Genomic DNA, 20,245 nt, shown 5'->3' with positions numbered 1-20,245 from the left:
GTTGAGAGAGAGAGAGAGAGGAATAAATAAATAATAAATAAATAAATAAATAAATAAATAAATAAATAAATAAATAAATAAATAAATAAATAAATAAATAAATAGAAAAAAGAAAGAAAAAGAGTGAGAGAGAAATGAAAGAAAAAAAGAAAAAAGGGACAGAGAGACAAAAGGAAGGAAAGACAGAGAGAGAGAGGGAGGAAGAAATCACATGGCTGGCAAGCCACTCCCACCAGGTCACATGGCCGGCAAGCCACTCCCACAAAGGAGGCCACACCCACAGAGTAGGTTCCAAATTTTTTTGAAACCTACCACTGAAGCAACGGATGGAAACTCATCAAGGAGAGAAGCAACGTGGGATTAAGGAGAAACTCTCCTAACAGGGAGGACAATTCGCCAGTGGAACTGGCTGCCACCAGAAGTTGTGGGGTGCTTCCATCCCTGGAGGTTTTGAAGAAGGAGAGACTAGGCAGCCACTTGTCTCCAATTGCTCAGGGTCTCTTCTTTGAGCAGGGGGCTGGACTAGAAGACCTCCAAGGTCCCTTCCTTCCAGCTCTATTCTGATTGATTTAGTGACCATTAAGTTACAATGCCCCTGAGGGAAAACGTGACTTGTGATCACTTTTCACACTTACGACCGTTTTGGCATCCCCCACGGTCACGTGATCAAAATTCAGACGCTTGGCAACGGACTCGTACTTACGACGGTTGCCACATCCCAAGGTCATGTGATTTCCCCTCTGGCCACCTTCTGGCTTCCCCCCTTGACTTTGCTTGTCGGAAAGGTCGCCAAAGGGAATCAGGTGATCCCAGGATACCCGCAACGGTCATAAATACATGCTGGATTTGAACAGCCGTAAGTGTGGAAAATAGTCCTAAGTCACAATGCCGTCGAGGACTACCTGTACAGAGATGGACAAGCGGTTAAGGAGGCTGTAGGGATGGGTGACGACAGAGGGGTTGTGGCCCTCCAGCAGCCAGTGGATCTTGCCGCAGATTCGGAGAGTGAGGAGGTTGGGGAGGAACCTGGGGCAGTCCTGGAGTCTGGGGAAGGCTCTGATGAGGGCTCTGCATCGGAGGCAGAGAGGGGGCCAGAGCCGTCCGACAGTTATCAGTTTCTTTCGGAGTCAGACAGCAGTGGGGCAGATGAACAGCTGGAGCCTGTTCCCAGTGTGCGCATGCGCAGAGTTGCCAGGCAAAGGGAACAGCTAAAGAACAGGGGTCAACTTGTGAGTAAGGCCACAGATGGACGGTGAATGGCCCCTCCCAGAAGAAATAAAAGAGGAGCGACAGGGGAATGGAGTTTGCAGGAGACAGTTAGTTCCCTTAATTGGTTCGTGACTCTCCAAGGCTCCTTGTCAAGTTCTGCAGATCTCAGCCTGGCAGCTCTCCAAACCAGATAAGGTCTGTGACCGTAAATCCTCCCTTGAAAGACTTGGCTGGATGTGAAGGAGCAGAATTCACATGAAATAAATAAAAGGGGGTTTTCTCGGGGCCAGGAGTCTGCTTCATGCTCTTGGGAAGCCTCGGTCAGAACAAGAGGGAAGAAAAGGGTCCGGCCAAGGATCTCCTGAAATGCCATCTGTCTTCAGTTCAATTCACGGTCTCCTCTTTTGTTCCCCAGACCAGGTTGTTGTGCAGCGCCTGGAATGCAGCACAATTCCTCCAGTCTTTTTCCCGACGAGATCCTGAACTTTGTCAAGACGCATCCGCTGATGGACGAGTCCGTCCCATCATTGGGCAATGCCCCTTGGATCATCCGGAGTGTGGCTCGGTGAGAAATGAGGAATAATCCTTCCTTCCTTCCTTCCTTCCTTCCTTCCTTCCTTCCTTCCTTCCTCCTCCTCCTCTCTTCTTCTTTTTCTTCTTCTACTTCTTCTTTTCTTCCTCCTCCTCTCTTCTTCTTCTTCCTCCTCCTCCTCCCTTCTTCTTTCTTTTTTCTTAGTCTTCTTTTCTTGTTTATCTTCTGCTTCCCCTTCACCTTCTCTTACTTCTTCTCATTTTTTCTCTTCTACCTCTCCTATTCTTCTTCTTTTCCTCCTCCTCTCTTCTTCTTTTTCTTCTTCTTTTTCCTTCTCCTCCTCTCTTCTTCTTCTTCTTCTTCTTCTTCTTCTTCTTCTTCCTCCTCCTCCTCCTTCTCCTCCTCCTCCTCCTCCTCACTTCTTCTTTCTTCTTCTTTTCTTGTTTATCTTCTGCGGGAGGGAGGAAAGAAGGAATGAAGGAGAAAGAAACCAATGGGACAGGGGAGGGAGGGAGAAAGGAAGGAAGAAATGAAGGGAGGGAGGAAGGAAGGAAGGAAAAGAAAGCGATGGGACGGGAGGGAGGGAGAAAGGAAGGAAGAAATGAAGTGAGGAAGGAGGGAGGGAGGAAAGAAGGAAAGAAGTAGAAAGAAAGAGATGGGACAGGCGAGGGAGGGAGGGAGGAAAAAGATGGGTCAGGAGTGGGAGGGAGGGAGAAAGGAAGGAAGGAAAGAAAGAAAAGGTAGGAAGGGAAGAAGGAAGGGAAGGAGAAAGAGATGGGACAGGGGACGGAGGGTGGGAGGGAGAAAGGAAGGAAGAAATGAAGGGAGGAGGGAGGGAGGGTGGACAAAAGGAAGGAAAGATGGAAAGGAGGAAGGAAAGAAGGGAAGGAGGGAGGGAGGAAGAAAGGAAGGAAAGTAAAGAAGGAGGGAGAGAGGAAGGAAGGAAAAGGAAGGAAGGAAAAGGAAGGAAGGAAAAATGATGGTCGTAAGGACTCCCTGTAAATAAACCACGAAGCGTGAATGAATAACCTCCCCCCACTCCTGCTTTTCCTGGGCGCGAGCTGAGCTCTCTCTCTCCCTTGGGGGGGGGGGGCTTGGTGGTGTCAGTTTCAGCCAATTAAGCCGTGGCGTCTGCTCCGATTTGCAAGCGAGGGAGACCCGGAGGTTTAAAGCAGGATTAGGGTTTGCACAGACACAGAAAGGCCTCTTCCAAAATCAGCATTCCCGATTAACCAGGTTGAATCTCGGCTTATCACAATGACTTCGTTTCACGCGAGCAAGCAAAGCCTCTGGCTCCTTTTGCTAATGCAGGCCACAAAACATCTGGAAATCCAGAGGCCGTCTCCTCAGCAAGGCCTCGCGTCGTCCTCAACCTACGACCGCGACACAGCCCCAGATTTCCATCGCTAAACGAGACAGTGTCAAAGAGAATTTGGCCCCGTTTCTTGCCGGATTCACCACCACCCCCGTCCCTCGCCACAGTTGCTAACCGAATCCACCGCCGTCTTTCAGTTAGGAACACGGTTGTTAAGCGAATCGGGTTTTCCCTTCGACTTGGCTCGTCAGAAGGTCGCGAAAGGGGATGGCGTCGCCCCCTTTTACGACTGTCGTAAACATGAATCAGTTTCACAACCGTCATAAATACGAACCAATTGCCAAGCATCTGGATTTTTGATCGGGTGGCCCTTAAGGGAATGCTGCGGCGGTCGTTAAGGGTGAAACACAGTCCTTTTTAGCCCCTTTTTTTCAGTTCCGTCCGTCGCTAAACGGACGGTAGTAAGTCAATCTTGGCACAATTTTCCTTGCTTTTTTTTTTTTTCTTCCCAGGCAGGTGGAAGTGTTCGCTTCCGTTAATTTCCTATCCGTCTCAGCCAAGACCGTCTGGATCTAATTAAATCTGTCTTAATTGCTGTTTTATGTGAAATTAATCAAGCATTATTTCTGTCGTCTTGCAAAAATTGCACACCAGGAGATGGCACGGCTGGGGGGGGGGGGAAACGGGGGGGTTGAGTTGTTCCACGCACATGGGTTGGCTGTTTTACAACGGCCCGTAGGACAATTTGTGTGTGTTGTTCCGCGTAACACAACCTGTGGCCTTTGCACACATAAAAACCCCTCCGTTTTGCAGCTGTATACAGTTAGTTCTCGACAGTCATTAAACGAATCGGGTTTTCTCCATTGCCTTTGCTTGTCAGAAGGTCGCAAAAGGGGGACCGCGTGACCTCCCGGGACACCGTCATAAATGTTACGATGCGGCCGCGATCGTAAGCGTGGAAAACAGTCCTAAGTCCCTTTTTTCAATGCCGTGGTGACTTTTGTCGCTAAATAAACGGTTGAAAGTCAAGGACTACCTATATTTTAAGGCGGGATCAAAAATGTTTTTAAATTAACAGATTAACAGGGATGGAAGGGACCTTGCGGGTCATCTAGTCCAACCCCCCACCCAAGCAGAAGACCCTAGACATATGCTGTCAAATCGCAAAGAAAATGACACAATAACCTGGCCCAGTGTGTCAATTTTGTGTCTGGTCAAGCAGAACTGGCAGCTGATTCGGAGAGTGAGGAGGTTGGGGAGGAAGATGGGCCACTCCTGGAGTCTGGGGAAGGCTCTGATGAGGGCTCTGCGTCGGAGGCAGAGGGGGGGGCAGGGCGTATGCTAGTTATCAGCTGCCTTCGGAGTCAGGCATCAGTGAGGCAGAAGAACAGCTGGAGCCTGTTCCCAGTGGGCGCATGCACAGAGCGGCCAGACGAAGGGAGCAGCTAAGGAACAAGGATCGATTCCGGAGTAAGGCCACAGGTGGACGGTGAATGGCCCCTCCCAGAGGAGATAAAAGAGGAGCGAAAGGGGAGTGGAGTTTGCAGGAAAGACAATTAGTTCGCTTAATTGGTTCGTGACTCTCCGAGGCTCCTGGCCAAGTTCTGCAGATATCGGCCTGGCAACTCTCCAAGCCAGATAAGGTCTGTGACTGTAAATCCTCCCTTGAAAGACTTTGCTGGATGTGAAGGAGCAGAATCCACTGTCAGTTAATAAAAGGGGTTTTTATCAGGACCCAGAGTTTGCTTCCTACTCTTGGGAAACTTCGGTTAGAATATTGATTAACCCTCCATCCTTTCCCGGAAAAGGTACCAACTCCAGAAGATTGTGGTGGACAACGCAGCCGGACCGGGACGGAATTACACCGTCGTCTTTCTGGGCTCCGATTCGGGAACTGTCCTGAAATTCCTCATCCGCGCCAACCTTAGCGCCAGCTCGTCTCCCGCCCGTGCCAGCAGCCACAGCTTGCTGCTGGAGGAATTTGAGACCTACCCCAGTGACAAGTGAGTCAACACCGACAAACACACTTGTGCAAACAAACCACAGAGACACACACGCCCCTTTGTTATTCAGAGTTTGTGATGATGGAAGCAAGGAGGCTTCCTCACAGCTGGGGAATTCTGGGAGTTGAAGTCCACCTATCATGGCTGGGGAATTCTGGGAGTTGAAGTCCACCTATCATGGCTGGGGAATTCTGGGAGTTGAAATCCACCTATCATGGTTGGGGAATTCTGGGAGTTGAAGTCCACCTATCATGGTTGGGGAATTCTGGGAGTTGAAGTCCACCTATCATGGTTGGGGAATTCTGGGAGTTGAAGTCCAGCTATCATGGCTGGGGAATTCTGGGAGTTGAAGTCCACCTATCATGGCTGGGGAATTCTGGGAGTTGAAATCCACCTATCATGGTTGGGGAATTCTGGGAGTTGAAGTCCACCTATCATGGCTGGGGAATTCTGGGAGTTGAAGTCCGCCTATCATGGCTGGGGAATTCTGGGAGTTGAAGTCCACCTATCATGGCTGGGGAATTCTGGGAGTTGAAATCCACCTATCATGGTTGGGGAATTCTGGGAGTTGAAGTCCACCTATCATGGCTGGGGAATTCTGGGAGTTGAAGTCCGCCTATCATGGCTGGGGAATTCTGGGAGTTGAAGTCCACCTATCATGGCTGGGGAATTCTGGGAGTTGAAGTCCACTTATCATGGCTGGGGAATTCTGGGAGTTGAAATCCACCTATCATGGCTGGGGAATTCTGGGAGTTGAAATCCACCTATCATGGTTGGGGAATTCTCGGAATTATTTTGTTTTGTTTTATATTTTATTATTTCATTTTATTTCATTTTTCTTATTCATTTTGATCTGTAGAGCCATGCAGCTTAAAACACCACTCGGGGAGCCTCCCAAAGCCATTTTTCATGTTTCTCTGTCTTTTTCCTTCCTGTTGTTTTTCACATTTTTATTTGTAAACTTACCGCCGCTGCTCCTTCCTCCCCTCCCCGGAGTTGTTAGCCATTGGATGGCATATACATTGAATAAATAACAACAACAACAACAACAACAATCCCCTGGATCCTTGGGACGGACTCGATGGAAGGGTGGATATACATGCCGAATCCAAACTAAAATATCCGGTTGATTCTGCGACCTGCCATCCCATCCTCCTCTTTCTCTTTTCCCAGGTGTGGGAAGGACACAACCGGGGAACGGAAGCTGCTGAGCATGGAGCTGGACAAGGCTACGGGATCGCTGCTCCTGGCCTTCCCGCCCTGCGTTGTGCGGGCCCCTGTGGCCAGGTGCCACCAGCACTCCACCTGTATGAAGTGAGTCCCCACTTTTGCTTCTGCTGAACTGGGGGGTGTCGCTTCAGTCCGGGCGGGGCAGGGGGGGCAGGGATTCCCAATGAAACAGGGACAACACGGTGGATGTTAAACCATGCCAGTCGACGGGATTTCTCCAGCAAATTGAGAGCCGGTTTGGCCTTGTCGTTCAAGTGGTGGATTAGAAACCGGGAGATGGGGAGTTCTAGTTCCACCTTAGGTATGAAAGCCGATCAGGTGACCTTTAGGCCAATCATGGGGAGTTGGTGAGTTCAAGACCTGTCCTAAGCATGAAAGCCAGCACGGTGACTTTCAGTCAATCACTAGGAGACAGTGAGTTCTAGTTCCATCTTATGTATGAAAGCCAGCTGGGTGACTTTGAGCCAATCACTAGGAGACTGTGAGTTCTAGCTCATTCTTAGGAATGACAGCTGACTGGGTGACTTTGGACCAATCACTAGGAGACTGTGAGTTCTAGTTCATTCTTAGGTATGAAAGCCAGCTGAGGGATTTTGGGCCAATCACTAGGAGACTGTGAGTTCTAGTTCATTCTTAGGTATGAAAGCTAGCTGAGTGATTTTGGGCCAATCACTAGGAGACTGTGAGTTCTAGTTCATTCTTAGGTATGAAAGCTAGCTGAGTGACTTTGGGCCATATCACTAGGAGATGGTGAGTTCTAGTTCATTCTTAGGTATGAAAGCCAGCTGAGGGATTTGGGCCAATTCACTAGGAGCCGGTGAGTTCTAGTTCATTCTTAGGTATGAAAGCCAGCTGAGGGATTTGGGGCCAATCACTAGGAGACGGTGAGTTCTAGTTCATTCTTAGGTATGAAAGCTAGCTGAGTGACTTTGGGCCATATCACTAGGAGACTGTGAGTTCTAGTTCATTCTTAGGTATGAAAGCCAGCTGAGTGATTTTGGGCCAATCACTAGGAGACTGTGAGTTCTAGCTCATTCTTAAGCATGAAAGCTGGCTGAGTGACTTTGGACCAATCACTAGGAGACTGTGAGTTCTAGTTCATTCTTAGGTATGAACACAGGCTGGAGTTCTGGTCCTGCTTAAGGCATGAAAGTCAGCTGGGTGACTTTGGGCCAATCACTAGGTGACTGTGAGTTCTAGTTCCTTCTTACATATGAAAGCCAGCACAGTGACGTTCGGCCAATCACCAGGAGACAGTGAGTTCTAGCTCCACCTCAAGCCTGAAATTAGGCTCTGTAATTTTGGGCCAATCACCAGGAGACTGTGAGTTGTAATGCTGCCTTAAAGTCCACCTCTCTTCAAGTCGTCAACGTTCAGAAGCACCGATGTACAAGGAAAGTAACTCAGGCCGATAAACCACAATTCTGAAGGGTCCTAAAATTAATATATTCTGTGACATCATTAGAAGTTCTCCGGGTGAGGAGATATTTTAATTTCCATTTCCTAAGCAGCATCCATAAACCTGTTCAGTTTTGAGCAAAAAAAGAAAAAAAAAAGCTTGGTTAGCACTATTTGAATCATTAAACGGAAACTGTGGGTTATAAATAATGCATTACGTCAATACTGTACTATAAATTATACATCAAATTAAAAGAAGGTCTTTTGAAACCCCAATTTTCGATGCGACACAATTGCGGGTATAAAATTGTAGGCCGAGGAGGGTTTCCAATTAAAAATCCCACATCAATTTTTCATTTTAAATACAAGGTTATTCTAGAGCAGTGTTCTCAACCTTGGCGACTTTAAGTCCTGTGGACTTCAACTCCCAGAATCCCCCAGCCAGCTATGCTGGCTGGGGGATTCTGGGAGTTGAAGTCCACAAGACTTAAAGTCGCCAAGGTTGAGAACATTGTTCTAGAGACATTGAGGTAAACGTCCCCCATTTAGTTAGCTGTTCTTCCAGAGAAAATAAAAAAAACTTTTCCAATAAAAGGCACGGAAAACTCTTGCAGGCATTATTAATATAAACAACAATGCCGATTCTGTACATTTGGTATTTCTTCCTTCGTCTCTTTTTCCTTTCTTTCCCTTCTCTCCTTCCTCCCTTTCCTTCCTCCTCTTCCTTCATATCCCTTCTCTTTCTTTTTCCTTCCTTCAGAGGAGGTATTCAGCCGGTTCAGACTCTACAGGTGAACTGGTAGCGGAAATTTTGAGTACTTCAGAGAACCAGTAAATGCCACCTCTGGCTGGCCCCGCCCCCATCTATTCTCTGCCTCCCAAGTCCCAGATGATCAGGAGGAAATGAGGATTTTGCAGTATCCTTCCCCAGCTATGCACACCAAGCCACGCCCAACATGCCATGCCATGCCCACAAGCCACACCCACAGAACCGGTAGTAAAAGTTTTTGAATCCCACCACTGCCTTCCCTCACTCCCTTCCTTTCTTCATTCCTCTCTTCTTTCCTTCTTCCACCTCTTCCCTTTCTTTCTCTTTCCTTCCTTCCTATCTCTTTCTTTTTCCTTCCTTTCCTCTCTCCCTCCCTCCTTTCCTTTCTTCCTTCCCTCCTTCCTTCTTTCTCCCTCCATTTCTCTTCTTCTCCACGCCTTCCCTCCCTCAGTCTGTCCCCTCTGTCCCTTCCTCCTTTCCTTTTCCCCTCCCTCTCTCCCTCCCCCTCCCTTTTTCCCTTCCTTTGTTCTTTCCTTCCTCCCTCTTTCCTTCTTCCCTCATCCCCTCCCTTTCTTCTTTCCTTCCTTCTTCCCTCTATCCCTCCCTCCTCCCTCCCTTCCTTCCTTCCGTCCTTCTTTCCTTCCTCCTCCCTTCCTCCATCATCTCTCCATTCCTTCTTCCTTTCCTTCTTTCCTCCCTACCTTCTTTCTTTCTTTCCTTCCTTCCTTCCTCCCTCTGTCCCTCACCTCCTCCCTTTCTTCCTTACTTACTTCTTTCCTTCCTTCCTCCTCCCTCCCTCCATCATCCCTCCATTCCTTCTTCCTTTCCTTCTTTCCTCCCTACCTTCTTTCTTTCCTTCCTTCCTTCCTTCCTTCCTCCCTCTATCCCTCACCTCCTCCCTCCCTTCCTTCCTTCCTTTTTCCTTCCTTTCTCGTCCCTCTCTTCATCATCCCTCCATTCCTTCTTCCTTCCTTCTTTCCCTCCCTCCCTTCTTTCCTTCCTTCCTTCCTTCCTCTGTCCCTCACCCCCTTCCTTCCTTCTTTCCTTCCTCCCTCCCTGACTAATCTCCTATTCCACCGTTGCATTTCCAGCCACCTGCAGTGTCCTCTGGTCACCTGACCCTAATTTACAGCATCTTTGCCAACACCTGAAATTTACTTCTGTTTCTTGGCAAAGCCACCCCCATCCCAAAAAAAGCTCATAAAATCATGTCGCTCACATGATCTGCTTTATGAATCTCACAACGTACGACATCGTAAGTCGAGGACCCCCCTGTACTACAGCTCTCCTCCCACAAAGAACGCTTCTGGCTCAGCTTGACAGCCTCTCGCCAACCGATGCTCCTCGGCCACGTTCCATCAATGCCACATTTCAGGGGGCCGGTCAGCGGCCTCACACATCCGTCTCTGACGTTCTCTGACCAATTATCGGGCAACGTTGCCAGCTCTGGCGACCACGAAGGCACCTTTGCTTCGTTCATCACTCACCACGGCACACTTTCCCCTCCCTCGGCTTTCCTGGCAACGTTTCCGCACTTAATTGCCAGCGATGAAAATCCCGTTATTCACCGGCTGAACTGCCTGATCCCTGGCCAAGGACTGGCAGTAAAAGCAAGGATATAGCCGAAAGGCAGGCGCTTCAAAATTCGAAATAAACATCAATGCAAACGCCGCAGAGCAGAAGGTCAAAAATTCTGGGGAGCTTTTTTGGATAAGCAGATGGAGCAGAATCCGGGTGGAGTTCCTCGGATCCTGGTTGCGAATGTTGGACGTTGCATTTGGAAATTGGGAGAAAAACAGGAAAGCTTTTTTTGGACACGCCGTTCCTGCATTGCAGGGGTGTCAAACTCACGGCCCGCGGCCACATCCGGCCCACAATATAGCCAAATTCGGACCACGGGGCCATCCTGGTCTACCCAACACGAAGAGGAAAGATCGGGCCATCGTGGCTTCAGCCCAGTCTACCCAATGCAAAGAGGAAACATGCCAACAGTTTGGGGAGTGGTGCCAAGCTGGCCACACCCATGCAGTTGGCCACACCCATGCAGTTGGCCACGCCAAGGTGGCGCAGTGGTTAAATGCAGCACTGCAGGCTACTGCTAGATCAGCAGGTCAGCGGTTCAAATCTCACCGGCTCAGGGTTGACTCAGCCTTCCATCCTTCCGAGGTGGGTAAAATGAGGACCCAGATTGTTGGGGGCAATATGCTGACTCTCTGTAAACCGCTTAGAGAGGGCTGAAAGCCCTATGAAGCGGTATATAAGTCTACTGCTATTGCTATTGCCCTCCCGGAGGTCAACTACAGCCCTGATGCGGCCCTCAATGGAATTGAGTTTGACACCAAATAAAAGTAAAATATAAACTAAAATATTATAAAATAAAACAAAACAACAAAACCAAACAATCAAATACATAATAAAATAAAATATAAAATAAAATTATAAAATAAAATTATAAAATAAAAAAATAAAATAAAAAATAAAATAAAATGATAAAACAATTAAAAAATAAAAAATAAAATAAAATAATAAAATAATAAAATAAAATAATAAAATAAAATAATAATAAAATAAAATGAAATGAAATAATGAAATAAAATAAAATAAAATAATAAAATATAATAACAAAAATAACAAATATAACAAAATAACAAAAATAATAAAAATAATAAAAATAATAAAAATAATAAAAATAATAAAAATAATAAAAATAATAAAAATAAAAATAAATAAAATAGTTGATGTCACCCGTAGCTCATTGCAAGGTCTTCTACAAATCCTCCCAGAGAAGCCTTTTAACTCCTTGGCCCCCGGGGGGGGGGGAGTGATGTTTGAGGGTATCTCCCAGCTGCTGCCCTCACAGTGTGCAAAGTGGCAAAGCTTCAACCTCCGGGGGTTGTGAGAGGATCCCTGCCCAAGGGGAGGGGGAGGGGGTCTTTGGGAAGAGGGACTTTGGCGGCGTTCTAGTTTAATCTCTTCCCCCGTCTGGGTTCAAGTCCCCTCCTCATTGTGTCTTCTTTGCCTTCTGTCCTTCAGGAATTGCTTGGCCAGCAACGATCCCTACTGTGGCTGGACGTCAGAAGGCTCTTGTGTTTTTGTGGAACGCAACACCAGGTATTCCGAAGGTTTGGAGGGCCTTTCTATGGGGCAGTCCTCCCCCTCCCCTCCCCTTCCCAACAAACCTCTCTCCCTTCTGGACTGATGATGTTCCCTAGTTGGGCCATGAAACGTCTCTCAGAAAACAACCAAGCTCAGAGAGCATCAGAGACCCCACAGTCATCGTCCTCCTCCTCCTCTTCCTCCCCCTCCTCCTCCTCTTCCAACAAACCCCGCTCCTTTCTACACTGATGATGTTCCCTAGTTGGGTCACGAAACGTCTCTCAGAAAACAACCAAGCTCAGAGAGCACCAAGGACCCCTCCCGTCAACCCTCGAGCTACAAATATTCTCCTATATTGTTAAATTGAGAGCTTTTATACAATTCTTCCGGTTTCCATTGCAACCTGCTCCGAGGCGTGCGGCTGAGACGGGTGGCATAGAAATACGATAAATAAGAAAAATTGAAAACAGACAAAATGGAAATAAACCTTTGCAACTCCCTCTCCGTGATTTTTATAGGCTGGCGTTCGAACAAGACATCGGTGGCATCAAGACCTCTTACCTCGGTGACTGCGAAGGTGAGCACCACTCCACAGGTCAAGTCTACCAGTCTTTGCTGAGCCAGCCTGTTTCTGATTCAGTTGCTGGAGATGTGAGATTCATGGCCTAGCCCTGATAGAAAGCCAGAAGGACTGACAAACAGGCCAACTTCAGCTAGATGCAGTTTCTCAACCTTGGCAACTTGAAGATGTCCGGACTTCAACTCCCAGAATTCCCCAGCCAGCGAACGCTGGCTGGGGAATTCTGGGAGTTGAAGTCCGGACATCTTCAAGTCGCCAAGATTGAGAAACACTGAGCTAGAAAGTACCAATCAGGGGTGTCAAACTGGATTTCTTGGGAAGGCCGAATCAGCATTGTAGTTGTCCTCGATGGGCCGGCAGGAGGACACGGGATGGACGGCCTCCTGCAGCACCCTGCCGCCTAAAACGGGGCACAGCCCATTTTTGCCCTCTCCGGCCTCCTGCAGTACTCCGCTGGCTGAAAACAGGCTGCGCAGAATGGAGGCCCAAAACAAGCCATCCAGGGGCCTCGTGTACCATCCGTGTGGTACATTTTCAGCCGGCAGAGTGCTGCAGGAGGCCCCGGAGGCCGTACACAAGCCACCGGGGGGTGGGGGTGGTCACAAAACAGCCATGGGGGCAGGGGTGGGTTCCTGGCAGCCGCTACTGCCAGTTTGTTCAGGGGGAGGGGGCGCTCTGCGCGCATGCGCAGTACCACTAAAAATTGCTCTGCGGATGTGCAGGAGCAAAAAAACAAGATGGCGGAGCCTACGGCACCACTGGGAGAACCGGTTCGGGAGTGTGGCAGGCCTGGATTGCTGCTGGTTGCAGCGACACAGGCCGCCAAGTTATTACCGGTTTGGCTAAACCGGTCCGAACCGGTAGGAACCCAACTCTGCACGGGGGGGGGGGGACGACACAGGCCACAGCGGGCTGCGCACAGGCCAAGTGACATGGGGGCCACGGGGCCACACATGGACCATTGGGGCCTTGGGGGTACACACAGGCCACAGGGGGGCACAGAGGGGCCTTGGAGGTACACACGGGCCACAGGGGCCACACACAGGCCATGGGGGCCTCAGGGGTGCACACAGATTACAGGGAGCTGCAGGGGAGGCACAGGGGGGCCTTGGGGTACACACAGCCTGCACATGAGCCATGGGGGCTTCAGGGGTACACACAGGCCACAGGGGGCCACACGAGGGCCTCGGAGGTACACATGGGCCACAGGTGGCCGCATGGGGGCCACATATGGGCCATGGGGTTCTCAGGGGTGCACACGGATCACAGGGGGCCACAGGGGTGGCACATGGGGGCCTTGGGGGTACACAGAGGCCACATGGGGGCCACACACGTACCACGGGGGCCTTGGGGTTACACATGGGCCACAGAAGGCCGCATATGGGCCATCCGGACCTGGGGGGTATACACGGGCTACAGGGGGCCACATGGGGGCCTCAGGGGTGCACACAGTCCATAGGGGGCCACACACAGGTAATGGGAGCCTCAGGGCTGCACACCTGCCCCCACCCCGCCTATTTTGCCCGACAGCCAAATAATAGATATTTCCGGGCCAGCCCCATGGGCTAGATTTAAGCCCCCCATCGGCTGGATCTGGTTGGCAGGCCTCGAGTTTGACACCCCTGGTATAAATCATTAATTTCATTTTAATTTTCTTTATTTATCCAACTTATTGGCTGACCATCTTACCTCAGGGTAACGCTGGACAGTGTACAATATGAAAATAAAATAGAACTGCCGTGGTCCTCGACTTGCAACCGCTCATTTAATGACCGTTCAAAGTTAGAACGGCACTAAAAAGTGATTTACAACCGTTTTTCACACTTAACGACCATCGGGAGCATGGTCGCAGGCTCAAAATTGAGACGCTTGGCGACTGACTCATATTTATGACGGTCGCAGGGTCCCGGGGTCATGTGATCCCCTTTTGCGACCTTCTGACAAGCAAAGTCAACGGGGAAGCCAGATTCCCTTAACAACCGTGTCACTAAATGAACAACGGAAGTGGTTTGCTTAACAAATGTGGCAAAAAAGGTCGTAAAATGAGGCAAAATTCACTTAAATGTCTCACTTAGCAATTTTGGGCTTACAGTTCTGGTCATACGTTGAGGACTATCTGTAGGTAACTAAAATACGAGCAAAGTAGTATTTATTTCACCAAATCCTTAGGCTTTGTTTGCCAGTTGTACCTCGGGCAGTTTTATTTTATTTTATTTCTATTTATTATATGTTGATTCAATTTATTTTGATGAAGAGGGGGACTAGGGGTGATGCAATAACTGTCTTCCAATATTGGAGGGGCTGTCTCACAGAAGAGGGAGTTAACTATTCTCCAAAGCAGCAGAGGGTAGGACAAGAAGCAATGAATGGAAACTAATCAAGGAGGAAAGCAACCTAGAACTAAGGAAAGAATTCCAGACAGGGAGAACAATTAATTAGCGGAATAGTTGCCATCAGGAAGTTGTGGGTACTCCAACACTGGAGGTTTTTAAGAAGAGATTAGACAACCATTTGTCCAGAATGATGCAGGGTCTCCCTCTTGAGCAGAGGGTTGGACTAGAAGACCTCCAAGGCCCCTTCCAACCCTGTTATTCCATGTTATTCCTACAGGCCTGGTGACCGAAAGCTTTGTGGATGAACCCAATGGGCTGGTGTCCGTCAACTTGCTGGTCATCTCTTCTGTGGCTGCCTTCGTCATCGGAGCGGTGATCTCGGGCTTTAGCGTCTGCTGGTTCATCGGACATCGAGACCGCAAGGAACTGGCTCGCCGCAGAGATAAGGAGAACATCCTTGCGCATGGAGAATCCGTGGTCAGCGTCAGCCGGCTGGGAGATCGGCGCTCCCGGGGACCCGGCGGCCAACCGGAGAACTTGTTGGCTCCGCTCATGCAGAACGGGTGGCCCAAAGGACTGATTAAGATGGGCCCACATGACCTCGATTCAGGGGTACTCCCCACTCCAGAGCAGACCCCCTTGCAACAAAAGCGGTACCCCAAGCCGTGCAGCTGGGAGTACAGCCACAATCTCATTAACGCTTCCCTGCGCGGCGGAGAGCCGCCGTCCTCGGTTATCCTTCTCCATGCGGGACACACCGCGGTGCCGTCGCACCTGAGTTCTGGACGAGTCATCCCCATTTCTTGCCAGACCGTGTTGATGGACCAAGAACTGGACAGCGAAGGAGCAGACCTCTCGCTAGACATGCGCTATCTCCCAGTTAGCGGTAGCGAGGGACCGAGAAGTATCCAATCGCAGCCTGGCCCATTGGCTCACCGACCTTGTGGGACTCGGAGCTCATATGGCAGCGAGCTGCCGATCACGCCGCACGACAGCCCGGATCGGCGGCGGGTTGTATCCGCTCCGACTGGGGACACAGGCAATCAGTGGAACCCCGAAAAGCTGAACTTCAATAGTAACAGCACGGGCAGCAAGGGGAGCGCTCACCTCAGGCGCACCCACACGTTCAACAGCGGGGAAGGTCAGGCCACCCACGCCCGAGCCCAGCGGACATCGACGCCAGGACCTCATCACACCCTCACAGACTACAGTCATCTCTTGAAATACAGTGGTGCAGAGCGGACTCCGTCTTCGGTCAAATAGGGCTGGTCAGGGGTGTGTGGCTTGGCTTGGTAACCTTCTTCCTCACACGAGGGGTGGGGTTTTGCTGCAGAGAGGAGGAGGAGGAGGAGGAGGAGGAAGAGCAAAGCAGGAGAACGACAGTGAGAGATGCTTGATACCCTCATAGGTGGCCTGGAGGGACCGGAATGCCCCACTTCCCAAGCGTACAGTGTCCTATTCCAGATCTGCGCGAGATACAAAAAAAGGAGATTCTTTTCTTTGTGTGTGTGTGTGTGTTTTTGGGGTTCTCTTCATCCTGGCGCTTCCTCATTGGATTCTTCCTTGCCTTTGCAAAACTCCTCCTCCTCCTTGAGGGGGTGGGCAGGCAGGGGCAGGCCCGGGCACTGCCCCACCCACCTGTGTGTGGGCAAAGGTACTGTTGGTAAGTCAGGAAGGAACAGCGATCGCGAAACGAGTTGCGACGATTATCTGCTGCTAAGAAAAAAAAGAACGGGAAGGCTGCACAAAGCATTGGGGGTGGCCCTCCTGGTTTCTTTACTCATTTTCTCCCTCTCCTTCCCCCCCCCCTTAATTTTGTTTTTGGCTGTGGAAGGGTGGCAGGATTCTGTTTCGGACGGTGAAAGAGCTCTCCGAAAATTACCATTGTCCGTTTCGTTTCTCCTCTTTTCCTGTGTTTTACGTGGTTCCAGCGGGCCCCATGCACGCCAACACGCACAGAAGTGAACCGCACTTTCTGAGCTCCTGCAGGGCTGCTGTTCCTCTCTAGGAACAAGAACTTTCTGACGGGGGGGGAAGAGACCCCCACGATTCCCCTTCTCCTTGGTGCTACATGGGGATCCCACCACTGCAAACGTACTCCAGTCACACCAGCTCTGAGCACAGAATTCCTGGGTGTTCTGTGGTCAGCGGACAGGCTGATTGTGATGGGAGGGAAGTGGGTCAGGCTGGGAAATTCGCCCTAGCTTTCAGCAGCCCCCGGCTGGGCCCACCTGGGGAGGCTTTCCCGTTTTTTAAAATGCTGTTTCTTGCCGAGTCACTCGGGTTGCGTTCGCACAACATGCTAAAGCTGCCAATTCCTGAACTGTGCTTTACAGAACGAAACTCCGGCTTTGCCTCACAGGCAGAAAGTAAACTAGCCAACCCTGTTTTAACCATGTTATGTGAACCTTTGAGAAGCTGGAGGGTGCGCTGGCTAGCTTGGTCTGATAGGAGCACGCTGTATGTTGAATGGGTTTTATCAAATTTACAAAACGAGGTGGTGGAAGTATGCTAGTTTCATTCTGGGTTTCCAAAAGATGGTGACACTTTGGCAAGCCGTTTGCTGAGCCTCGGGGTACTGGAAAGGGGGTTACCGTTACCTGCAGCGCCTTGTCCTGTCTCCGCACTCCATGAAAGTTCCATGCATTCCTTGGACGTTCTCTACACTCCGTGGAAGTGCATGCATGGAAGTCCCGCGCCCTTCATCAAAGTTCCATGCAATCTCTGGCTGTTCAGTGCACCCTGTGAAAGAAAGTTCTAGGCACTCCCTGGAAGTTCGGTGCGCTTCACGGAAGTTCCACGCACTCCGTGGAAGTTCCGTAAACTCCACGGATGTTCTGTGCACTCTGTGAAAGTTCGGTGCGCTTTACGGAAGTGCAGTACAATCCGTAGGCGTTCTGTATAATCCATGGAAGTTCTGTGTACTCCGCGGAAATTCCAGGACTGTGACATGGATGGGTTGTTTGGGGATGTTCTATTAACTCCGTGAGAGTTCTGTACCCTCGGTGGAAGTGACACGCACTCTGTGGAAGTTTTGTGCACTCCATGGCAATTCAATACACTCTGTTGAAGTGCCATGCTGTCAGGGTTCCAAGTAACACCCCTAACGAAAGTAACCCCTCCCACTTTCCCACGGTAGAAAATGTGGCTGGCCTGAAGGCCCAATGTTAAAGACGGCTTCCAGATCTGACACGTGCACTCCAGTGGTGGGTTCCTCTCCCCATCGCTACTGGTACACTGAGCACGGGGCCGGGCCTCCTGGTTGTGCACATGTGCTGCGCACGCATGGGCACTCCACCGCCCCTGTTGCTCATCGGACACCCAGCTGCTCATCGGAGGTCCCACAGGCCGCACGCTGTGCGCACATGCACAATTGGCCCAGTTGCTTTAAAAACAGGTATGGAACATGGGCGGGCAGGTGGTCCAAATGAGCCACCGTACCACTACAGTGGCCGCTGCTCCTGGCTGCTATCGGTATGCCCGTACCGGCTGGAACCCACCACTGATGTACTCCATGGCAAGTCCATACATTCTGTGGCAGTTCCGTGCATGACAATGTTGTCTGCTCCTTGGGCAGACAACTTTGTCTTTTATCCAGTTCTTCCATCTTCGTTCTTAGATTTATTTATTTTTAAAGGAGATCTTGGCAGCTGCAAACACACGGAAGAAGCGATGTGCTGAACCAAGGCAGAAGACAAACCAACTTCTCTCGACAGTTACAAGGTTTTACGTCCTGTGCAGGAGAGCAGATTGTGCCCTGCTTCCTTCAGGGAAGGCCGCTTTGGTCATTCACACAACTTTCTTAATCATTCACAGGGCTTAACACATCTGAATCTCCAAAAGGAAACCCAGAGGCGGAGATGGTATTCAGCCAGTTCGGACCGGTTCACCGCGGACCTGACCCGCGGACCTGCGGACCTGACCCGGCTCCAAAACATCCTTTGTAGTCTCATTTTAGATGTCGTGCACATGCGTGAATGCTGCACGCACAAGCAAAGCGTATGCGTGGCAGGCTGCATGCGTGCGCAGAAGGCGTGCACGCGGTTGTGAACCTAAATGAATTCCACCGCTGCACGGAGACATGGACTTTAATTGGGCAAGGGCAAAAACCACGCTCTGCCCCAGTACCTCCCAAACCTATGATAGCTAAACCCCCACCGTAATTCTTGAAGTACACACCCCGTTTCTTTCTCATTTGCAGATCTATACATCCGTACAAGAAAGAAACCCTGCATAGGACTACAACTGAGTCCCAAGTGTCTGCGGTTAGGCGCAACATTTGTTCAGTGACTTTTGCTCCATTTTACAACCTTTCTTGCCACGGCGGTGAAGCGAATCGCGGCAGCTGAGACGTTACTCACCCAGCCGTTAAGCAAATGTGGTTCCCCTCCATTGACTTTGGCTGGTCACAAAAGGGGAATCACGTGACCCCGAGAAACCGAGGCCGTCATACCTGTGAGTCAGTTGCCAAGAGTTGAAAATTCGACCACGTGACCACGGGGATGTAGCCAGGGTTGAAACCATCAAAAGTGGTCGTAAGTCACTTTTTTCAGTGATGTTGTAACTTGGAGCGGCCACTAAACAAACTGTCATAAGTCGAGGGCTACCTCTGTTTGAGTCATTCAAACATCACTGTAGCCAAATCACAATTTTTACCTGCTTTATAATCAATGTTGGTAGAGCCCTAAAGTCAGAATTTCTCAACTATAGTGACTTTAAAAGGGGTGGACTTCAACTCCCAGAATTCCCCAGCCACCACACCTAGAAACAACCACAGAGAATTAAAGGAGCAGCCCTTATATCAGTAAACTCCTGACTTACTGCCGTTCGAAGTTACAACAGCATTGAAAAAAGTGACTTGTGGCTATTTTTCACGCATACGACGACGGCAGCATCCCCCTGCCCACGTGATTGGCATTCGGATGCTTGACAACGGACTCACAATTACGACAGCTGCAGTGTCCGTAGGGGCTGGGGGTGTCACGCGATGCCCTTTTGTGACCTTCTCATGAACAAAGTCAAGGGGGGGAACCCGATTCGCTTAACAGCCGTCTTACTAACTCAACCGCTGCCGTGATTCGCTTAACGGCAAGAAAAGTCATCAAAAGGGCCGAAACTTAACACATTTCTCACCGAGCAAACCTAAATTTTGGGCTCGATTGTGGACATACCTTGAAGACTACCTGTATCTTCATTGAGGCTGGTTTAACCACGTTAGGACTTGGAGATGGTGGGGATTTGGCCATTCCCTCCCCAACTGCCTCCAGCCTTTTGCTAACACAACTTCACAGCTTTGGGGGGACGCAAAGTTGTTTTCCCACGACTAAATCCGCTTGTCCTTTCAGACAATCGTCCTGGGAACTGCACAGAGGAAGGCAGGACTGCGCTCCACGCTGAGCTGTAAACCGAGGTGTCTCCTACTTCACCCAACTTTAAGACGCGGGGACTTCAACCCCCCCTTTAAAGTTGGTAAAACACCGACAGAAGGGATTTGAACCCGTTTGACAGAAGTGTGCTTCCACCACTATGCACATCAGGGCTGCGTGAAGCCTCCATGTCTCAGGGCAGTGTGTCTCCGCAAAAGAACAGCTGGGGGGCAGAAGGTGTATGGGTGGGTTTGTAACCTTTTACCCTCCCTCTCAGTGGTGAGTTGCTGTCGGGTCGGACCAGTACGGCCGTATCGGTAGTTGCCCAGAGCAACTGAGAGCATACTGGTACGGTCCCTCATTTGGCCCACCCACCCACCCATGCTCTATAGCTCTATTTGTGGCCAAAGGCAC

The 20,245-nt window shown here is 50.0% G+C and overlaps 1 protein-coding gene across 1 annotated transcript in view; it reads left to right on the top strand.

Moving 5' to 3' along the window:
- SEMA6B (semaphorin 6B) overlaps positions 1 to 17,877 on the top strand; it is a 192,578-nt gene extending 174,701 nt beyond the window's left edge. Inside the window, exons 12-17 of the mRNA XM_032232782.1 lie at positions 1,625 to 1,774; positions 4,865 to 5,059; positions 6,233 to 6,373; positions 11,490 to 11,567; positions 12,071 to 12,129; positions 14,743 to 17,877. Of these exons, the coding sequence (XP_032088673.1) occupies positions 1,625 to 1,774; positions 4,865 to 5,059; positions 6,233 to 6,373; positions 11,490 to 11,567; positions 12,071 to 12,129; positions 14,743 to 15,728 (1,609 nt within the window). The 3' untranslated portion in view covers positions 15,729 to 17,877. The remainder of the gene's footprint in view (positions 1 to 1,624; positions 1,775 to 4,864; positions 5,060 to 6,232; positions 6,374 to 11,489; positions 11,568 to 12,070; positions 12,130 to 14,742) is intronic.
- The last annotated feature ends 2,368 nt before the right edge of the window (positions 17,878 to 20,245 follow it).

This window comes from Thamnophis elegans, chromosome 1, assembly GCF_009769535.1.
Source record: "Thamnophis elegans isolate rThaEle1 chromosome 1, rThaEle1.pri, whole genome shotgun sequence".
Taxonomy (NCBI): Eukaryota; Metazoa; Chordata; class Lepidosauria; order Squamata; family Colubridae; genus Thamnophis; species Thamnophis elegans.
The sequence above is the reverse complement of the archived record's forward strand: the minus strand, read 5'-3'. Positions and strand labels throughout refer to the sequence as shown.